Source organism: Physeter macrocephalus, chromosome 11 (genome assembly GCF_002837175.3).
Source record: "Physeter macrocephalus isolate SW-GA chromosome 11, ASM283717v5, whole genome shotgun sequence".
Taxonomy (NCBI): domain Eukaryota; kingdom Metazoa; phylum Chordata; class Mammalia; order Artiodactyla; family Physeteridae; genus Physeter; species Physeter macrocephalus.
Window position 1 is genome coordinate 75,346,896 of NC_041224.1, and position 16,897 is coordinate 75,363,792.

The 16,897-nt window shown below is 50.1% G+C and overlaps 1 protein-coding gene across 17 annotated transcripts in view; it reads left to right on the forward strand.

The window, feature by feature from the left end:
- Positions 1 to 464: 464 nt before the first annotated feature.
- Positions 465 to 16,897, forward strand: part of ADAMTS17 (ADAM metallopeptidase with thrombospondin type 1 motif 17) — a 361,173-nt gene continuing 344,740 nt past the window's right edge. For 16 of the 17 annotated variants that reach the window (XR_008618598.1, XR_008618599.1, XR_008618602.1 and 13 more), the window contains exons 1-3: positions 465 to 2,280; positions 2,747 to 3,117; positions 15,400 to 15,553. Coding sequence is in view for 12 of the 17 variants with exons in the window: in XM_055088178.1 (XP_054944153.1) it covers positions 1,812 to 2,280; positions 2,747 to 3,117; positions 15,400 to 15,553 (994 nt within the window). In the remaining 5 variants the exon portion in view is untranslated. Of the gene's footprint in view, positions 2,281 to 2,746; positions 3,118 to 6,005; positions 6,239 to 15,399; positions 15,554 to 16,897 lie in introns of those variants that run through there. The other variant, XM_055088183.1, reaches the window with a different exon arrangement.

The following is a 16,897-nucleotide window of genomic DNA, read 5'->3' on the forward strand; positions in this document are numbered from 1 at the left end:
ATTTGTCTTTAATCTATTTCAAGTTTTTGTGTTTTTTTTTTGTGAGTGGTGTAAGATGGGGTCCAAGTTCTTTTTTTTTCTTTCTTTTTTTTTTGCATATGGGTATCTAGTTTTCCCACCACCATTTATTAAAGAGACTATCCTTTTTCCTTGAGTATTTTTGGCTCCCTTGTCAAATATTAGTTGATTGTCTATGTATGGGTTTATTTCTGGACTCTATTAGCCATTTATCTGATGATTAACATTCAGGTTTTTGCAGTTTTTTGCTCTTGATAACGTGGTGTGGTGAGCATTCTTATACACATGCCAGTTCGCCTGTGGTAGTTAACCAGAGTGGAATAACAGAGTTCTAGGGTGTGTACATTTTAAACTTGACTGCAGTTTGCCCATTTGTTCTTCAAAGTGGCCATGCCAATTTACACCCCCACCCATGGGCAGGAGAGTGTCCTCTCCAATCCTTGATATTTCCAAGCTCTTTAGTTTTGGACAGGCTGGAAGATGAAATGGCATCTTGCTGTTGTTTCAGTTTGTGTGACCCTACGGACTAATGCATGTGAGCGTCATCTATCTGATAGGTTGATGACTATTCAGGCAGACTCCAATAGCAGAATTGTTCCTGCAAGGCAGTGGGGCTGCTACTCCCTGGCTTTCAGTGGCAGGCCTTTGAGGTGGCTCTTTGGCCAACAAACCTGCACCAAAAAGCTCACCATGATATCTTGCGCCACCAGAAGATGCTGCTGAAATTTCAGTTGGCTGAGGTGGCTGTCAAAGGAGAGGAAAAAAGACCCAAACCTGGCCATGAGCAGGATATGTGTGGAGGCTTCCAGGAACTTTAGATGCCCAGCAGTGAGTGGCAGCCCCTGGAGCAGTGGAGGGTGGGGTCGACAGAGCAGGAAATGATTCCACCAGCCACACCCCAGGGAAACACAGAGCAGCAAGTTTGCAGTAGTGAGAGTGCTAGGCTTTATTGAGAATCAGTGACACAGTCCACTCCTAGGGTCGATTAAATGTCATGAAAGCTGGACAGTGTTCACCTCTGGATTCCTTCTGATGACATGTAATCCTTGTGATGAATTTTAGATTCTGAGAGGCCCTCAGCAGAGTCCATTAGGAGTGCTGTAGCCCCTCTGCGTTGAGAAAACAGAAACGGGCAGGACAGGGAAGGAAGGGGAGGGCCCTGAGAATGGTTACACTTCAGTTCTTTCTGTTTTGTTTTGTTTTCTACAAGACGTTCCTCAGGAAGCTAAGGGAATCACCTTTCTTGCAGACCTCAGTTATATCCTGGTGGGAAAAGAATGAACTCACTCTGTTGCCAGAAGACTTGGGTTTGAGTCCGGCCTTTGCCACTTTGTGCCCGTTTCCTAACCTGTAACACCGGGCTAATGTTCCTTCCTGCCCGCCTTGGCGGGCTCTTGTTTGTAGTGAGCAGCACCGGGCCGGAAGTCAGGACCACAAATTCTAGCTCTTGTTTTGACAGAAACTCACTGGGTAACTTAGTAAGCTCCTTAAGCTCTCTCTCCCTCAGTTTCTCAGTCTGTAAGAGGGTGTGATCTCGCCTGTTCCACTGGCTTCCGTGAGAATAAAGACGACAGGGGGTGTGAAGCGTTTGCATAAACACTGCGCTTTGGAGGTAGCATCCGGCGCAAAGTTGCGCACATTGTGCATGAAAGTGCCCACCCACAAACAGCCAAAACTGGTTTTACTTTAGATGCAGAGAGAATGTGCTTTTACGGGTGAACTCGGTTGGCTAGGACGATTTCTGGCCTGTCTTCTTGGGAAGCTGAGCAGCAGGATCAGAGAGGGTTTCGAAAATGGGGACAAACTCTGAAGACCAGCCAGGTGTCTTCCCGGGTCCTCTGGGATCGCGCTGCTCCAGACGGCTCCCTTGCGCCACCTGGTGTCCCATCCCCGCCACTGCCCAGAAACCACGTGTAAGAAAGTGCTTGCAACCTAACTACGCACCCTGGTTTAGACCCACACTAGCCAATAGAGAAGGGGGAGGCGGGGCAGGGGAAAGCGAGAGTCCAATCATTTCCCGCTTTCCGAGGAGGAGGCGGGGCTTGGGATTTACCACGTTGGGTTTGTCCGCAGCGCTAATTACTTTTTCCAAAGACTGGAGAGCTCACTCCGGCTGGCGCCGCCGCCTCGCGCGCTCCTACTCCGCCGCGACCGTCCGGGGGGGGCTGCTCCTCCCAAGTACCATGTGTGACGGCGCCCTGCTGCCTCCTCTCGTCCTGCCCTTGCTGCTGCTGCTGGTTTGGGGACTGGACCCGGGCACAGGTAGCGCTCCCTCTCCCACTGCCTCTTCTTCGCCTGTGCCTCTCGCGGCCACCTTCTTCCTGCCCTCCGGAGGCATCCTGGCGGCCTCCGCCTGCCCGCGCGGCCCGGCTCCGGCGGCGAACCGCTGACAGCTCCGGGGTCGAGGGGGCGCGGGCCGCGGCCGGAGGACTGGGTTCCGGGCGGTTGCCGGGAGGCCGCGCCGCCGCCGGTTCTCCGGACGCCGATGCCGCGGCCGCGTCCCCGGAGGTAGTCGGGCGGCCGCGCCGGAGACCGTTCCGGGGGTGGCGCGGGGCACGGGCGGAGGCTCTGGCTGGCATGGAGGTGCTGGGGCGAGGGAACGGAAGAGCGCGCCGGCTCGGGGCCGCGCTGTCCCCGAGCTGGCGCTGGATGCCCAGCGCTGGACCCCGCGCCCGGCGGGCCGGAGGGCGGGCCCCGCCGCGCTGACGCGTCTCCTTTCTCCCCGCAGCTGTCGGCGACGCGGCGGCCGACGTGGAGGTGGTGCTCCCGCGGCGGGTGCTCCCCGAAGACGTGCACCTGCCGCCGCTGCCCGGCGCTCCAGGGCCCCGCAGGCGCCGGCGCCCCCGCGCGCCCCCAGCCGTCCCGCGCGCCCGGCCCGGCGAGCGCGCCCTGCTGCTGCACCTGCCGGCCTTTGGGCGCGACCTGTACTTGCAGCTGCGCCGCGACCTGCGCTTCCTGTCCGGGGGCTTCGAGGTGGAGGATACCGGCGCAGCCGGGCGCCGCGGACGCCCCACAGAGCTGTGCTTCTACTCTGGCAGCGTGCTCGGCTACCCCGGCTCCCTCGTATCGCTTAGCGCCTGCGGCGCCGCCGGCGGCCTGGTACTGCCCGCTCCCCCTCCGGGTCTGCCTGGCGATCTGTCGCGGCGCTGAGGGTGGGGGTGAGGGGTGGTCCCCGGGGAGGGCTGGGATTGGGGTGGGGCCTCCGGCGTGCTCTGCCGCTGGCGGGAGAGAGCACCCCCAACCTTTCAGAGGGTCTATGAGCAGAGGGCTAGAAAGGGGAAGCGACCTGTTATCCAGTACCTTCCACTGGCCGTCCTAAGCCTCAGAGGTGCGCCAGGCCAGCGCCGGTATGGGGTTGCATAGCGAGATACGCCCCAGCCCGCCCTGGGAGCACATGTTCAGCAGAGATGAAATCCGTCAGGCCCCTAGACTGAGAGGTGCGCTTGACCCAGGTGTAGAGAGAACGTTATTTGCATCTGCACAGGTGTGTATGTGTGCGTGTCATGGGGAACACCTATCTATGTGTGTATAGCTCACCTATTCTTGGATGTGGGGATGGAGCATTGACCTCCTTTCTGTCCTTTTGAGTCTTTATGTACCCGGAAAAGGATATTTGGAGGGGTCCCCCGGCGGGCCACTAACCTACTCTTCTTAGTTGAAACGTGAGAACCAGGAGAGGGAGGGTGTCTCTAATATTTTTACCTTACACTGCAAGCAGACATTTGTCTGGCACTCACCCTCAGCCAGGCCTGAGGAATGCTTACATTGGTGATGAGCAATGTCATCCCCAGAAGCTCCCTCGATGTGGCAGTAATTCCTCCGCTACCCCACCCTGCTGCATTTGCGGCACCCGTGGCAGTGCTCCGAGGGGCGGAGGAAGTTCTTGTGCGCCTCTACCCTGCCTGCGCTCACACTGGCTCACTTGGCTACACTGGTGCCCAGACAAACACTTCCCAGCTTCTCCATCATGCCCCCATAGAGCGCAGATGGCTGGCAGATGGGCTGCCCCCACCCATCAGAGCCTGGGATGGGCTCAGAGAATGTTCCTCTATCTTCTGGGGAAGTGGTTTCTGATATTCTTTTGTGTCTGTCCTTCCCTGGCACAAGAAACTGCTTACCCCACCTCCACCTTATCTTGTTCCACCGTCTAGAATTCTCTAGCCCTTATCCACATAGTGTGCAACAAGTTGGCACGAATCTGCAACAAAGCCAGAAACCCTGAGGGTCCAAGTCTTTATATGAGACTTCTGCTCTCTTTCCAGCAGTGTAGGGGAACTTGGGGAGTAATTCCCAAGACTTGGCCTTCACCAGTTCCCCTTTTAGGATTTTTTAAGTCCTCATCAGAATGTGATCTCCTTTTCTGGGCTGGGAGAAATTGGCTTCTTTGGTTAAACAAGGAAAATGGACCGTGGAGGGGGCCTAGTAGGAGCTAATGTGGAACAGGGGCGGGGAATGTGGGCTATGGGTGAGGAGGCTTAAGTAGGGGTGAAAAAGGCTCAGGTCACCGAAGGACTCGGGTCAAGGCTGTATCATGTTCTGGGAGGGACTGGAAGGCCCACATCATTTTTCCTGTTTTTGCCAAAGTGTTTAAAGTCTAGGTCACATCACTGTACTGAACATGGAAACATCTGAATCCCATTTGCTGCGGTTTAGTGAGTTTCTGTAGAGGTCAGAGTTTATACTTCTTGGTGTAAAGTTTCCAGCAAGGCGCTATCTGTGAAGGAGCCGAGGGTGGAAATCTGGATAACATCGATTTAAAATCCTCAGTGAGTGCTGGGCCCTCTCACAGATGGCATATGAGCAGTAAGAGTTCCAGTAAGAGTTCCCTTCCGTCCTCCAGGTTTTCAGGAAGACTGTCCTTCCCTTTGGCACCATGTGAGGGCGCTGTGCTTTAGATAAAGGAACGAGGCCAAGAGGCTGAGTTCAGTGTGTGCCAGCTGCGGAGGGACCGATAAGACTTTATATTTTAAATTTCTGCTTGAGCAGACACTTCTGTTGTTTAGTCTGCCTTGATCATCCCATTTGTGTAAGCTGGACATTGGACATTTCTTCCTAAGTACACCCTATAGAGGAAGGGTAGAAGGCCAGGAGGCCAGAGACAGCAGGTGATTTGGAGTGGACCTCTTGGTGGCAAAGTGGTCCTGCCTTTCTAGAAAAGAAAGCAACGGGAACATAGGCTAACCAGGTTTGCATCGCACTCCACCTTACTTTGATTTTGGTTCCCCAATGTGCTTGAGACAGTTCAGCTGGCGGTAATGCAGTGTTAGTCCTTCTGGACCACGGTGGAAGCACCATAGAGATGTGGCACGTGTGTTGTGTGATTTTGAGGACTGGCTCAACCACGAGGTGTAGAGGAGGAGTGATGCCCAGTAGATGAGTTTTGGTGCCCACAGTTGGGAGCATTCCAAAGCCTCCTTGTGTCTAAAGAATCATGTAGAGCAGGGGTTGGCAAACTTTTTCTGTAAAGGACCAAGTAGTAAACATTTTAGGCCTTGCAGGCCATATGGTCTCTGTCACAACTACTCAACACTGCCCTTTTAGTGCAAAAGCAGCCATAAAAGGTAAAGAAACAGATGGACCTGGCTGTGTTCAATAAAACTTTATTCCGATGTTGAGTATGAATTAAATCCGGCTGCAGCTCACATCTCCAGAATGGCTTAGTGAGGAGTGTTGCCTGCGGGGCAGGGCATGCAGGCTCTGTTCCCTGTGCTGTCTGTCTGCAGAGACATTTGGTACCTGTTTAAAGGAGATGCAAGATTAGATCATTACTTAATTGTTTATGGGTCAGGGGAAGTAAATCTCATGCTCCATTTTGCTCCCTCCCCATGCCCCGCTTTTGACAGGGGTCAGAGGGGCGGGTCTGTGGCATTTACCCTGTATCTTATCTTGAAAAGCTGTGCAAGCTGCACTTTTTGGATCTTCAGAGACCGTGGGCTCAGGTATTAATTGTTTTATGTTTATGCATCTTCATTTTATTTACATTTCAGAGTGTCCTCAGACATAACATAGGTTTTTGGAAGAGTTTCTGTAACCGTATAACTTCAAAGCGATGAACTTTGGGCATATGAGGAAGGTATTTTTCCTCCCAGAGGATTTATGTGAGTTTGGATCAGCTGCCTCGTGTGAATGGGACCAGATCATGGAAGGCCAGCAGAATTCGAAGAAACTTCAGGTTAAAGTTCACCAGAGCAGGCAGTGGAGGTGGAACTTCGGAGATAGAGTGAGTGTCAGTCTCTGAAAAGACTCTCTATGCTGCTTGTCTGAAATGAGTGGTTGGAGGGGCTGTTTTCATCCCCACACGTGAGGAGAGGTGGACAGAGAGGAGGGGTCTGGTCTGCTGAGCAGTGGCCACTCTTCCTTCATGAATACTGAGCTCAGGGGAATCCACCACCCAGAGTCTGTCCACCCCTTCTTGGCTGAGGCCGCGGCCTGCAGGGGTGCACGATGGGTGAGATGTCGGGACCAGAGAGGACACCCAGGAGTTCTGGGCTGTGGCCCATTTTCCAGGCCACCCTGGAGGGACAGCAGGTCAGGGATAGTCCCAGCGTGCCTTCTCTGGAGTCACAGCCATGCTCCGCAGGGGGCTGGCTGGTGGTCTCTCTCACCCAGGCTGCTCACTGGGGCCCTGATGGCCCGGCTGCCCTGGCTGTATCTGGTGCCTGACCGCGGCGCAGGGGGCCCTTGTGGTAGTCCTTCACCTGTGCTGCTTCCCTGCAGTCTTAATTCCCATAGCTCTTCCTCCCAGTCTGTTCGGGAGCTTTTGTAAGAATGCTCACCTTTCCCATAGGGGAAGAAGTGTAGTCTAGGTAAGAACAGGGGGCCTGAGTCCAGCCAGGCAGTGAGCAGGTGGCTTAGAGGAGTTGGGGGACCGCGTTCTTAAGAGGGCGGCCTGACTTCGACAATGAAGGAGCTGGTTTGGGAGGTTGCCGCCTTTCCCTTTAGAGCTACCCAACTCACTTTTCCTTGACCCAAAATTGCCCACCTTTTTAATGCAACATCACTTGATCACTGACAGCTGATTAGGAATTGGTCTTGGCAAAAAGTATATGATGGGGAGACCATTTGAAAGGGAGCAAATAGACCAAACCACGTTATCCTGCATCATTATATTGATACAGGTGTGGGGAAGGCACATAGTCCTTAGTCATTCATCAATTAATATTACTGAAGAATTTATCATGCACAGCATAAATATATTTGGAAAATGCAAAGTATATTTTTTAAAGCTTTGTAAAAAGAAACAATTGAGTGGATGTTAAGGAAAGTAGGAAGGGATACAACAGCTGTGAAATTTGGGGTGTGGAAGAATTAAAGGGGAGAACTTGGAGCAGAGAATTCTAAGGCCTCCCACGGCCTCCTCTGGAAGGACGTTCACTCTGCCTCACGGTGACTTTCTATACCCATCGCTCATGGGCATCAGTTTGCCCATGACTGTCACCTAGGATACTTAACCCTACCTCATTATTTACCTAGGGTACGTAAGTAGATTTTCCCACCTGAACTTTTATTTAGGTGGCAATATTTTTAAAAGGAAAAAGAAATACAAGATGGGATGATGAACTGAAGACGTCTTCTTAGACTGATTGCATTCTTGGAGCTTATTTCCTGAACTCTGAGATGCTGCAGCTGCCTGACCTTGGATGTGTGCAACAGGAGGTGTTTTTGCAGCCAGTATGTCTGAGGGAACCACTCGGAGTCAGCAGTTAACCTTTCCCCGTGCACACTTCTGCACATGGGCGCATAGATGCACCGTCACACTCCTGTTCTTTAGCAAGTGAGACTGCACAGCTGTTCTGGGCTGTGATCTTGAGCAAGTTGCTTACCTCCTTTGAACCTCCCTGTTTGCAGGGGTAAATAATATTGGCTTTGTGTGGCTGTTGAGAGAATGAAGTAAGATAAAGTCCGAAATCATTTAGTGAGAGCCTGGCACATTAAGGCATTGAAAACACATTTTTTTCTCTTGCCCCACAGGCCATTCCCAGACTTTTCCAGTTATAAATCAAGCAATCAGTCAACATAGTCGACTAAATGAACAGATCATTATCTGTTCATTATACAGCTGCCATGTGTAGGACCCGCTGGTAGGCTCCCAACAAGCCTCAAAGAGAAATACGATGTGGGCCCTGTCTCGGAAGGCAGTCCGGGTTCTCAGGTTAAGAAAGGTGTGCTGGAGTCTGCAGGGTGGCTGGTGGGGAGAGCAGGGAGTGGCTCTGGGGTCTGATGGGGTGGGGCAGGTCCTTCGGGTAGAGCTGAAGGGAGTGGGCCTCAGGTTCTAGGTGGGAGGAGTGATGGCAAAGCCTCCTGGCCAGGTCCTTCCCGAGGTAAGGGGCCCACGAGCTGACTGTGGGATGGAGATGGGCGATGAACTGAATGGACAGGTGTCTGGATTAGATGAGGCGGGGCCCTGGGTGCCAATTTAAGGCATTTAGAATTTATCCTAGACCAGTAGTTCTCAACCTTGAGCTGGCATTAGTGTTCCCTGCGGGATTTGCTACACCGATTGCTGGACCCCACCTCCTGGGTTTCTGATCAGTCAGTCTAGGGGTGGGCCTGAGCACTTGAGTTTCTGACAGGTTCCCATGTGCTGCTGCTGCTGTTGGTCTGGGACCATTTTGAGGATCACTGGCCTAGAGGCAATGGGGGGGGCATTTCTGGCTACTGACTGGGGAGGAGCCCCTGGTCGGAGAAGTGTGGGGAGGACTGAAGCAGGAGAGCATTTGGAGGGACGAGGTGATGGGCCTCAAGCCTTGGATGGTGGAAATGGAAAGGAAGGAAGACTACATGAGAGGGGGTCCAAAGGAGGAGCTGACAGTCTGTAACTAACTATCTAGTGATGGGAAAGGGGGAGTCTGGCTTTGGAACGAAGACCAAGAATCTGTGTTCAGGCCTTTGACATTTTTTTCTTTCTTTTTTTTTTTGCGGTATGCGGGCCTCTCACTGTTGTGGCCTCTCCCGTTGCGGAGCACAGGCTCCGGACACGCAGGCTCAGCGGCCATGGCTCATGGGTCTAGCCGCTCCGTAGCATGTGGGATCTTCCCGGACCGGGGCACGAACCCGTGTCCCCTGCATCGGCAGGTGGACTCTCAACCACTGCGCCACCAGGGAAGCCCCAGGCCTTTGACATTTGCAGAGGCAGCAGCAGGATTTTGAAAAGGGGGCTCTGGATGGCACTCTGGGAGGGGCAGGGAGACTCCCCATGGAGGTTGGGAAGCCCCTCATGCCTGTGCCGGGTTGAGGATGCTCCTTCCCCGGGACACATTCGAGCCCCCCAAACTCTGCTGAGGCCCCCCAGAAAGTCAGGCAGGTGCAGGAGGGCCTGCAATCACAGGATTATTTTTCCTTCCTGAGAGCAGATTTGCTCCGCCTCTCCAACCACCTAGGGTCACCTGTCCATGGGGAGAAGGCTACCTAAGACCTGGTCCAGTGAACCCGGGAGCCACAGTTTCTTGAAGAGGAGAGGCTTGGAGGGCTCTCTGGGCACTGAAATCCCAGTGTGGCCTTTGTAGGATGGTGAGGTCAGCAGTCACGAGGCAGGTCCCCTCAAACGGAGGACAGAGCATCTGATGGTTCCAGAGCATGGATACAACAGGGTTTCTTTATCTTAAAAGCATTTGCCGTATTATGCTGAGAAGTTGTGCTCATGTTAGGAAGTGGTACAAATCTTTCTGACCTTCACACATTTTTCCAGCTGCAGGAGAGCTAGTCCTGCTTCAGGGGGTAGGGTGGGATTAACAATACCCAGTTTATAACACTCTCTTAAAGCAGCACAGAAACCCTTCAAAGCCAGCTTCCAGAACAAAGAGAATTGAAAGGGAACCATTCAGTACTGTCATAATATCAGGTTATGCCTGATACGCTTTATTTGACCCAAACTTCTTTAGTAGGATACCAAATTTTAGGAGATGTAAGATTTCTCTTCTGAGAGCACCATTTCATTGAGGATTGTTGTCTCCTTTAAAACCAAGTGGCCTCAGGGCTTCTAGTCCTGTCTGCCGTAGGCATCTAGTTCCCCACAGTTCTCTTCAGATGTTGTTTGCAGCTCTCTTGCATCTAATGCAACCTGAGGCTTTTCCTCCCTGCCATCTGTGGAACAGGGAGGCCTTGGAAGAGCATTTCCCTGTGTCTCACTTCTCAGCATAGATGGTGACCAGAAGAATAATGCAAACCCAAGCAACCCTGCTTAGCTCTTGGGACCACAGGGCAGCAATGTGCTAGAAGCCAGGGCAGAGCCCCACAGTCAGAGGAAGGCCCAGGTTGGTGCAGGTAGTCTGCATCCAGGGTACTTCCACATGCCGGAATCAAGCATCTCTGGCACCCAGTTAAAAGCTAGGGAGGTGGTTCTCGACCCTGGCTGCACATGGAAGTCTCCTGGTGAGCTTTAAAAAAATACCAGTACCTGAGTTTCACCCCAAGGGATTCTAATTCACATGGCCTGGAGTGGGGCCTGGGCCTGAGTTTTCAAAGCTTGCCAAGTGACTGAAGTGTGAAGCTAGGGATGAGGACCTTTGAGCAAGGGGGACTGCGGGAAGGCCATGCTATTGCCTTCTATTCCAAGCTGGTCCAGTCCAGTCCAGGTCATTCCATTCGAATCCATTCCATTACAGTTTACTCACATTTTCTTGAGTAACTGTTATGTGGCAGACATTGGAAAAATAAGAAGGCATAATTCTGATCCTGCCTCAAAGGAACAAACTACTTTTTAGGTTGTGACAGATGCCCCATAACACAGGGTGTAGTGGGCTGGGACATAGAGTGCCAGGGAAGGTTTTTTTTTTTTTTTTTTTACCGGGGAGAGGGGAGGGAGAAGGAAGGTCAGGGAAAGATCAAGAGGGCTGACAAGTTTTTATCCTGGGCTGAGATTGTGTGTGTGTATGTTGGGCGGGGGGGCACAGGGGGAGGGGGAGGTGGTGTCAAGCGACACTTTTCAACAGAACGTTTTATCACTGTGATGACCCGGTGAATATTAGCGAGGCTTCAGGGTGCCTAAGTGCCAGCACATGGAGGGGGCAGGGGCAAGTTCCTTCCTTGTGGTGGCTCCTGAGGGGGAGGGCTGTGCCCTGCCTCCTCCCCCCAGGTGCTAGTTTTGGCCACAGGCCAGCTTGAAAGTCAGTTCCCAAGAGGGCAAGTGGCTGCCAGGTAGAGTATAGGCCATTAGTCCATGTGTCTGTCTCTCACCAGCATTGCCATTCTCTTTCCTGAATGGATGGAAACCAGCATGTGGGTTCCTCCAAAAAAGACCTTCTAAAGCAAAACCTCCCTCAAGGGGCTGGACCATGCTTGTGTGTGTGCATGTATGTACCTGTAGGCTTTCTCAACAAGGTGAGATTCTCCCTATATTGTGTCACATTAGAACTACTGGCTAACTGGCCTTTACCCTGTGGCTTGTATGCTAGGCTGAGTGAATGATAACTGGCTTTGAAAGTGCTAAACTCAAGGGGGCCTTTAACCTCCCAGAGCCGGAGCATTTCAGGAAGACTCCGGCTCCTGTCAGGGTTGAGCGTGTCCCCCAGGGAGCACAGCCCTCCTACAGCGTGGGGCCCATCCCATGCACTGTGCTGTATATGCCAACTTTATTTCAACCACGGAGGTTTCCACTGACGGTCATCAAGGACTTCTGCACTGAGGCTTTCTTTTTTTTTTTAAATTTACTAATTAGATTTTATTTATTTATTTTAACATCTTTATTGGGGTATAATTGCTTTACAATGGTTTGTTAGTTTCTGCTTTATAACAAAGTGAATCAGCTATACATATACATATATCCCCATATCCCCTCCCTTCTTGCATCTCCCTCCTACTCCCCCATCCCACCCCCGCATCCCACCCCTCCAGGTGGACACAAAGCACCGAGCTGATCTCCCTGTGCTATGCAGCTGCTTCCCACTGCTATCTATTTTACATTTGGTAGTACATATATGTCAGTGTTACTCTCTCACTTCGTCCCAGCTTACCCTTCCCCCTCCCCGTGTCCCCAAGTCTATTCTCTACGTCTGTGTCTTTTTAAAATTAATTTATTTATGTATTTATTTATTTTTGGCTGTGTTGGGTTTTCTTTGCTGTGCGAGGGCTTTCTCTAGTTGCGGCAGGTGGGGGCTACTCTTTGTTGTGATGCGCTGGCTGGTTATTGCGGGGGCTTCTCGTTGTAGAGCATGGGTTCTAGGTGCATGGGCTTCAGTAGTTGTGACACGTGGGCTCAGTAGTTGTGGCTCATGGGCTCTAGAGCACAGGCTCAGTAGCTGTGGTGCGTGGGCTTAGTTGCTCCGCGGCACGTGGGATCTTCCTGGACCAGGGCTCGAACCTGTGTCCCCTGCATTGGCAGGCAGATTCTTAACCACTGCGCCACCAGGGAAGCCCCTATGTCTGTGTCTTTATTCCTGTCCTGCCCCTCGGTTCATCAGAACCATTATTTTTAAGATTGCATATATATGTGTTAGCATATGGTATTTGTTTTTCTCTTTCTGACTTACTTCACTCTGTATGACAGACTCTGCGTCCATCCACCTCACTACAAATCACTCAATTTCGTTTCTTTTTATGGCTGAGTAATATTCCATTGTATATATGTGCCACATCTTCTTTATCCATTCATCTTTCGATGGACACTTTAGGTTGCTTCCATGTCCTGGCTATTGTAAATAGAGCTGCAGTGAACATTGTGGTACATGACTTTTTTTTTTTAACATCTTTATTGGAGTATAATTGCTTTACAATGGTGTGTTAGTTTCTGCTTTACAACAAAGTGAGTAAGTTATACATATACATATGTTCCCATATCTCTTCCCTCTTGCATCTCCCTCCCTCCCACCCTCCCTATCCCACCCCTCTAGGTGGTCAGAAAGCACCAAGCTGATCTCCCTGTCACTCTGTATGACAGACTCCAGGTCTATCCACCTCATTACAAATAACTCAGTTTCATTTCTTTTTATGGCTGAGTAATATTCCATTGTATATATGTGCCACATCTTCTTTATCCATTCATCTGTTGATGGACACTTAGGTTGCTTCCATGTCCTGGCTATTGTAAATAGAGCTGCAATGAACATTTTGGTACATGACTCTTTTTGAATTATGGTTTTCTCAGGGTATATGCCAAGCAGTGGGATTGCTGGGTTGTATGGTAGTTCTATTTTTTGTTTCTTAAGGACCCTCCATACTGTTCTCCATAGTGGCTGTATCAACTTACATTCCCACCAACAGGGCAGGAGGGTTCCACTGAGGCTTTCTCTACACACAGCTCTGGTGGATCTGCACAGCCTCCCACAGCCACTCTCTGCCTCCACTTCTTCAATCTCCCCAAAGTATCGTAGTGAACAAACTCAAGTTTTAACTTCAAAGGAGAGGGGAGAAAGCCATGCTTCCCGGCAGATCATGCAGTGCCACTTTAAGACAGTTTTATTTGGGCAGTGAAATCTCAGAGTTGTTCTTGGCAGAAGTTCTAATGAAATGGAAACCTTGAAATCTTCTTACAGCAGTAAGTACCATCTCAACCCCTGTTTTGGGGATTAAATGTTGTAGGCGATCTTATTAGTGGATCTGATTTATTTTCAGAGGACTGGTATTGATGCATCCTTTCAGAAGGTAGAGGAGTCTATATCATTTGGTTTGAGTGAGCTCTGTACTTGAGACCTGAGGAATTGCTGAGCTGTGGTGGAGAGCAGTGCTTCTCAAAGCCTGGTCCTCGGGCACATAGCATCAGTATCACCTGGGGACTTGTTAGAAATGAACGTTCTTGGTGAGCATCCATGACCTCCAGCTGATTTTGATGCACACTGGAGTTTGAGAACTACCGCCTTTAGAAAGTAGTGTCAGGACTTCCCTAGTGGTCCAGTGGCTAAGACTCCTCGTTCCCAATACAGGGCACCCAGGTTCGATCCCTGGTCAGGGAACTACATCCCACATGCCACGACTAAGAGTTCACATGCCACAACTAAGACCCGGCACAGCCAACTAAATAATTTTTTTTTTTTTTAAGAAAAGAAAACAGTGTCATGGCTTTTAGAAAATAGTATTGGGGAGAGAGAGAGCAAAGGATGTTCGTGACAGCCTAAGACAGATTGGCCCAGTCTCCTGAATGTGTGCTAGCAAAGGTGGTCCCGACCATGAATGCAGAGCAGGGGCTGTGGACTGCAGGGCCCAGTGTGCAAACATAGATAATTCTCAGCCCTGGCCCAGTCAGGATCTTTGTGAGAGGTTTACCTTGTTTTGTTGATATCTCCAAAGAGACGCTAGCAGCAGGTGTCCTGGGGAAGGAGGGCAAATTGTTTTAATGCTGTTAGCGTTGGTTCCGAATGAAAGGAAAAGTTCTCTGCATTGTGTATATATTTTTAAGAATTAATATTCACTCTATTAAAGCGACAAATTAAGAATCCCAGTCCTTAAGTTTTTCGTTCAATTTACAAGTCATGTTCTATTTATAATCTAGCAAGTTTTTGAAATACCTTTTAAGGGGCCTTTGGATAACATTTAATCCTATTTACAAATTGGTGATTAACAACGTTTAAACCTTTAAAACTGTGTGTAGAAATTTACCATATTCAATTTCATTTTCAAGTTCTTTTGTTGTCTGATTAAAAAATAAACCCTTTAAATGATTCTTATAAATAATGAGTTAACTAGTTTTATAAACATGGGAAGTCTTAAGTTCTCTTACACATTCTGATACTGTTTATAAGCCTAATAAGATTTTTAAATTACAGGTCTAAATCATTGCTGTGCTTTAAATTAGAATCACAAATTGAATCCATTAGATACTCTGCCAAGTTCTCTTAAACACTGAAAAAAATCTACAAATCCACTATCACAAAACTATTAACACTACAGGTCTGACTCCATCCTCTCTAATTCTAAATATTCCCCAGGAATAAGATATATTTTTTTTTCCCATTAAGGATATAATTGTTATTCATTCCCAGCACTCTTGGAGGTACCTCCTTAGGTGGACTTTTAGGGGATGATTTAAAAAATAGTTTTTTAAATGGGCTTTAATTAGAAGTATGTGTATAGGAGCAGGCAAACAAGGGAATCTGTTCTCCCTCCCCCCTGCTGCAGCAGGGGCCCCAATAAAGCCTTGCCTGAAAAAAAATATTAAAAAAAAAATTAACACTAAAGTAAGATATCTTTGAAAGTGAACCCAGAAAATGGGTGCTGTTGCACCCCCCCCACCGCCTTCTGTCACCTGACCCCCAACACAACTTCTGGGTGAGATGTTTCAAGTCATGCAAGAGCTCATTCTTGGACTCCATAAATTGGTGCAACCTGCAAAGAAAAAGCCCAGGCATGGGAAGCAGGCCATAGCTAGGTGGCCTTTCCACCCTCTGGCTCTGGGGTCGTGGGCAAGTGTGAATGAGGATGACTGACAACTGTTTTCCTCTTTCTGGGCAGGTTGGCCTCATCCAGCTTGGGCAGGAGCAGGTGCTAATCCAGCCCCTCAACAATTCCCAGGGACAAGAGCATCTGATCAGGCGCAGATGGTCCTTGACACCCAGCCCCTCTGCCGAGACCCAGATATCTGGGCAGCTCTGCAAAGTCCTAACAGGTGAGTCTGGGAAATAGTGTGAATGACTCACAACACAGGCCCTTTTGGCTTTTGGTGCCATCGCACATCCCTAGACCATCCCCATTGCTGTGTCTCCAAGTGTGCTGAAATCTTGTGAGCGAGAACTTACCTTTCCTTGTATTTTGAAAGCTTTTTTTATTGTCCATAAGGCCACTTTCTTTTCATTTCTATGTGTATTAATATCAGCAGCCCTTTGAAAAAGGCGTTTCTAGAAAGAACCCAGGATCTCTTTTGTGTAGTGTCTCAATTTTATAGATCTGGAGCAAGTTGAGGCCTGAAAAACCTCAGTGGCTTATTGTTATCAAGCCCGAGGTTGGTGGCAGAGCTAGGGTGAGAATTCCTTCCCTTGGCACCCTGGCCAGAGCTTGCTCTCCTTATGCAGTGGTCCTCGGTCTTGTCTGCACTAATTAGAGTCACCTGGGGGACCTATGAAGCAGTGGTTCTTAAGAGTGTGACTCCAGCAGCATCAGCCTCACCTGGGACTCTGTTAGAACTGCATGTTCTCCCCCCACCCACCTCCTGATTCAGAAACCATGGGGGTGGGTCCAGGTAAATCTGATCATGCTTAAGTGTGAGAGCCACTGCTTTAAAAAATGCCATGCACTAGCCAGTACCCCCAAATCCTGATCTAATTGGTCCGTGGTGTGACTTGGGTGTGTTTTTGAAGGTGGTTCTAATAAGCAGCTTGGGCTGAGAGCCCAGGGTTCTTGTATTCTGTGCCTCTATTTGGGCAACCTCTGGTTTATCTGTTAAGTGTTTAAGGACATTTCACCGTGCTGTGTCACTAGCAGTCTGCCTGTGAGTGTCCCTTGATGAAGATGATATCCTACTGCTCACAGGTGTCACTTCCTCCCTGGAGAGCATGGGACCCCATGGCTGACCTTTGGGAGTTGTTCTTTTGTAGTTTAAAGACTTTGAATAAAAATATAGTGTCTCGGGCTTCCCTGGTGGCGCAGTGGTTGAGAGTCTGCCTGCCGATGCAGGGGACATGGGTTCGTGCCCCGGTCCGGGAAGATCCCACATGCCGCGGAGCATCTGGGCCCATGAGCCATGGCTGCTGAGCCTGCGCATCCGGAGCCTGTGCTCCGCAACGGGAGAGGCCACAACAGTGAGAGGCCCATGTACCACCAAAAAAAAAATATATATATATATATAGTGTCTCAGTTTAGTATTCCAATGACCTTGGAAATAAATCGATTATATGACTGTCTGTTTTTTTTTTTTTTTGCGGTACGCGGGCCTCTCACTGTTGTGGCCTCTCCCGTTGCAGAGCACAGGCTCAGCGGCCATGGCTCACGGGCCCCGCCGCTCCGCGGCATGTGG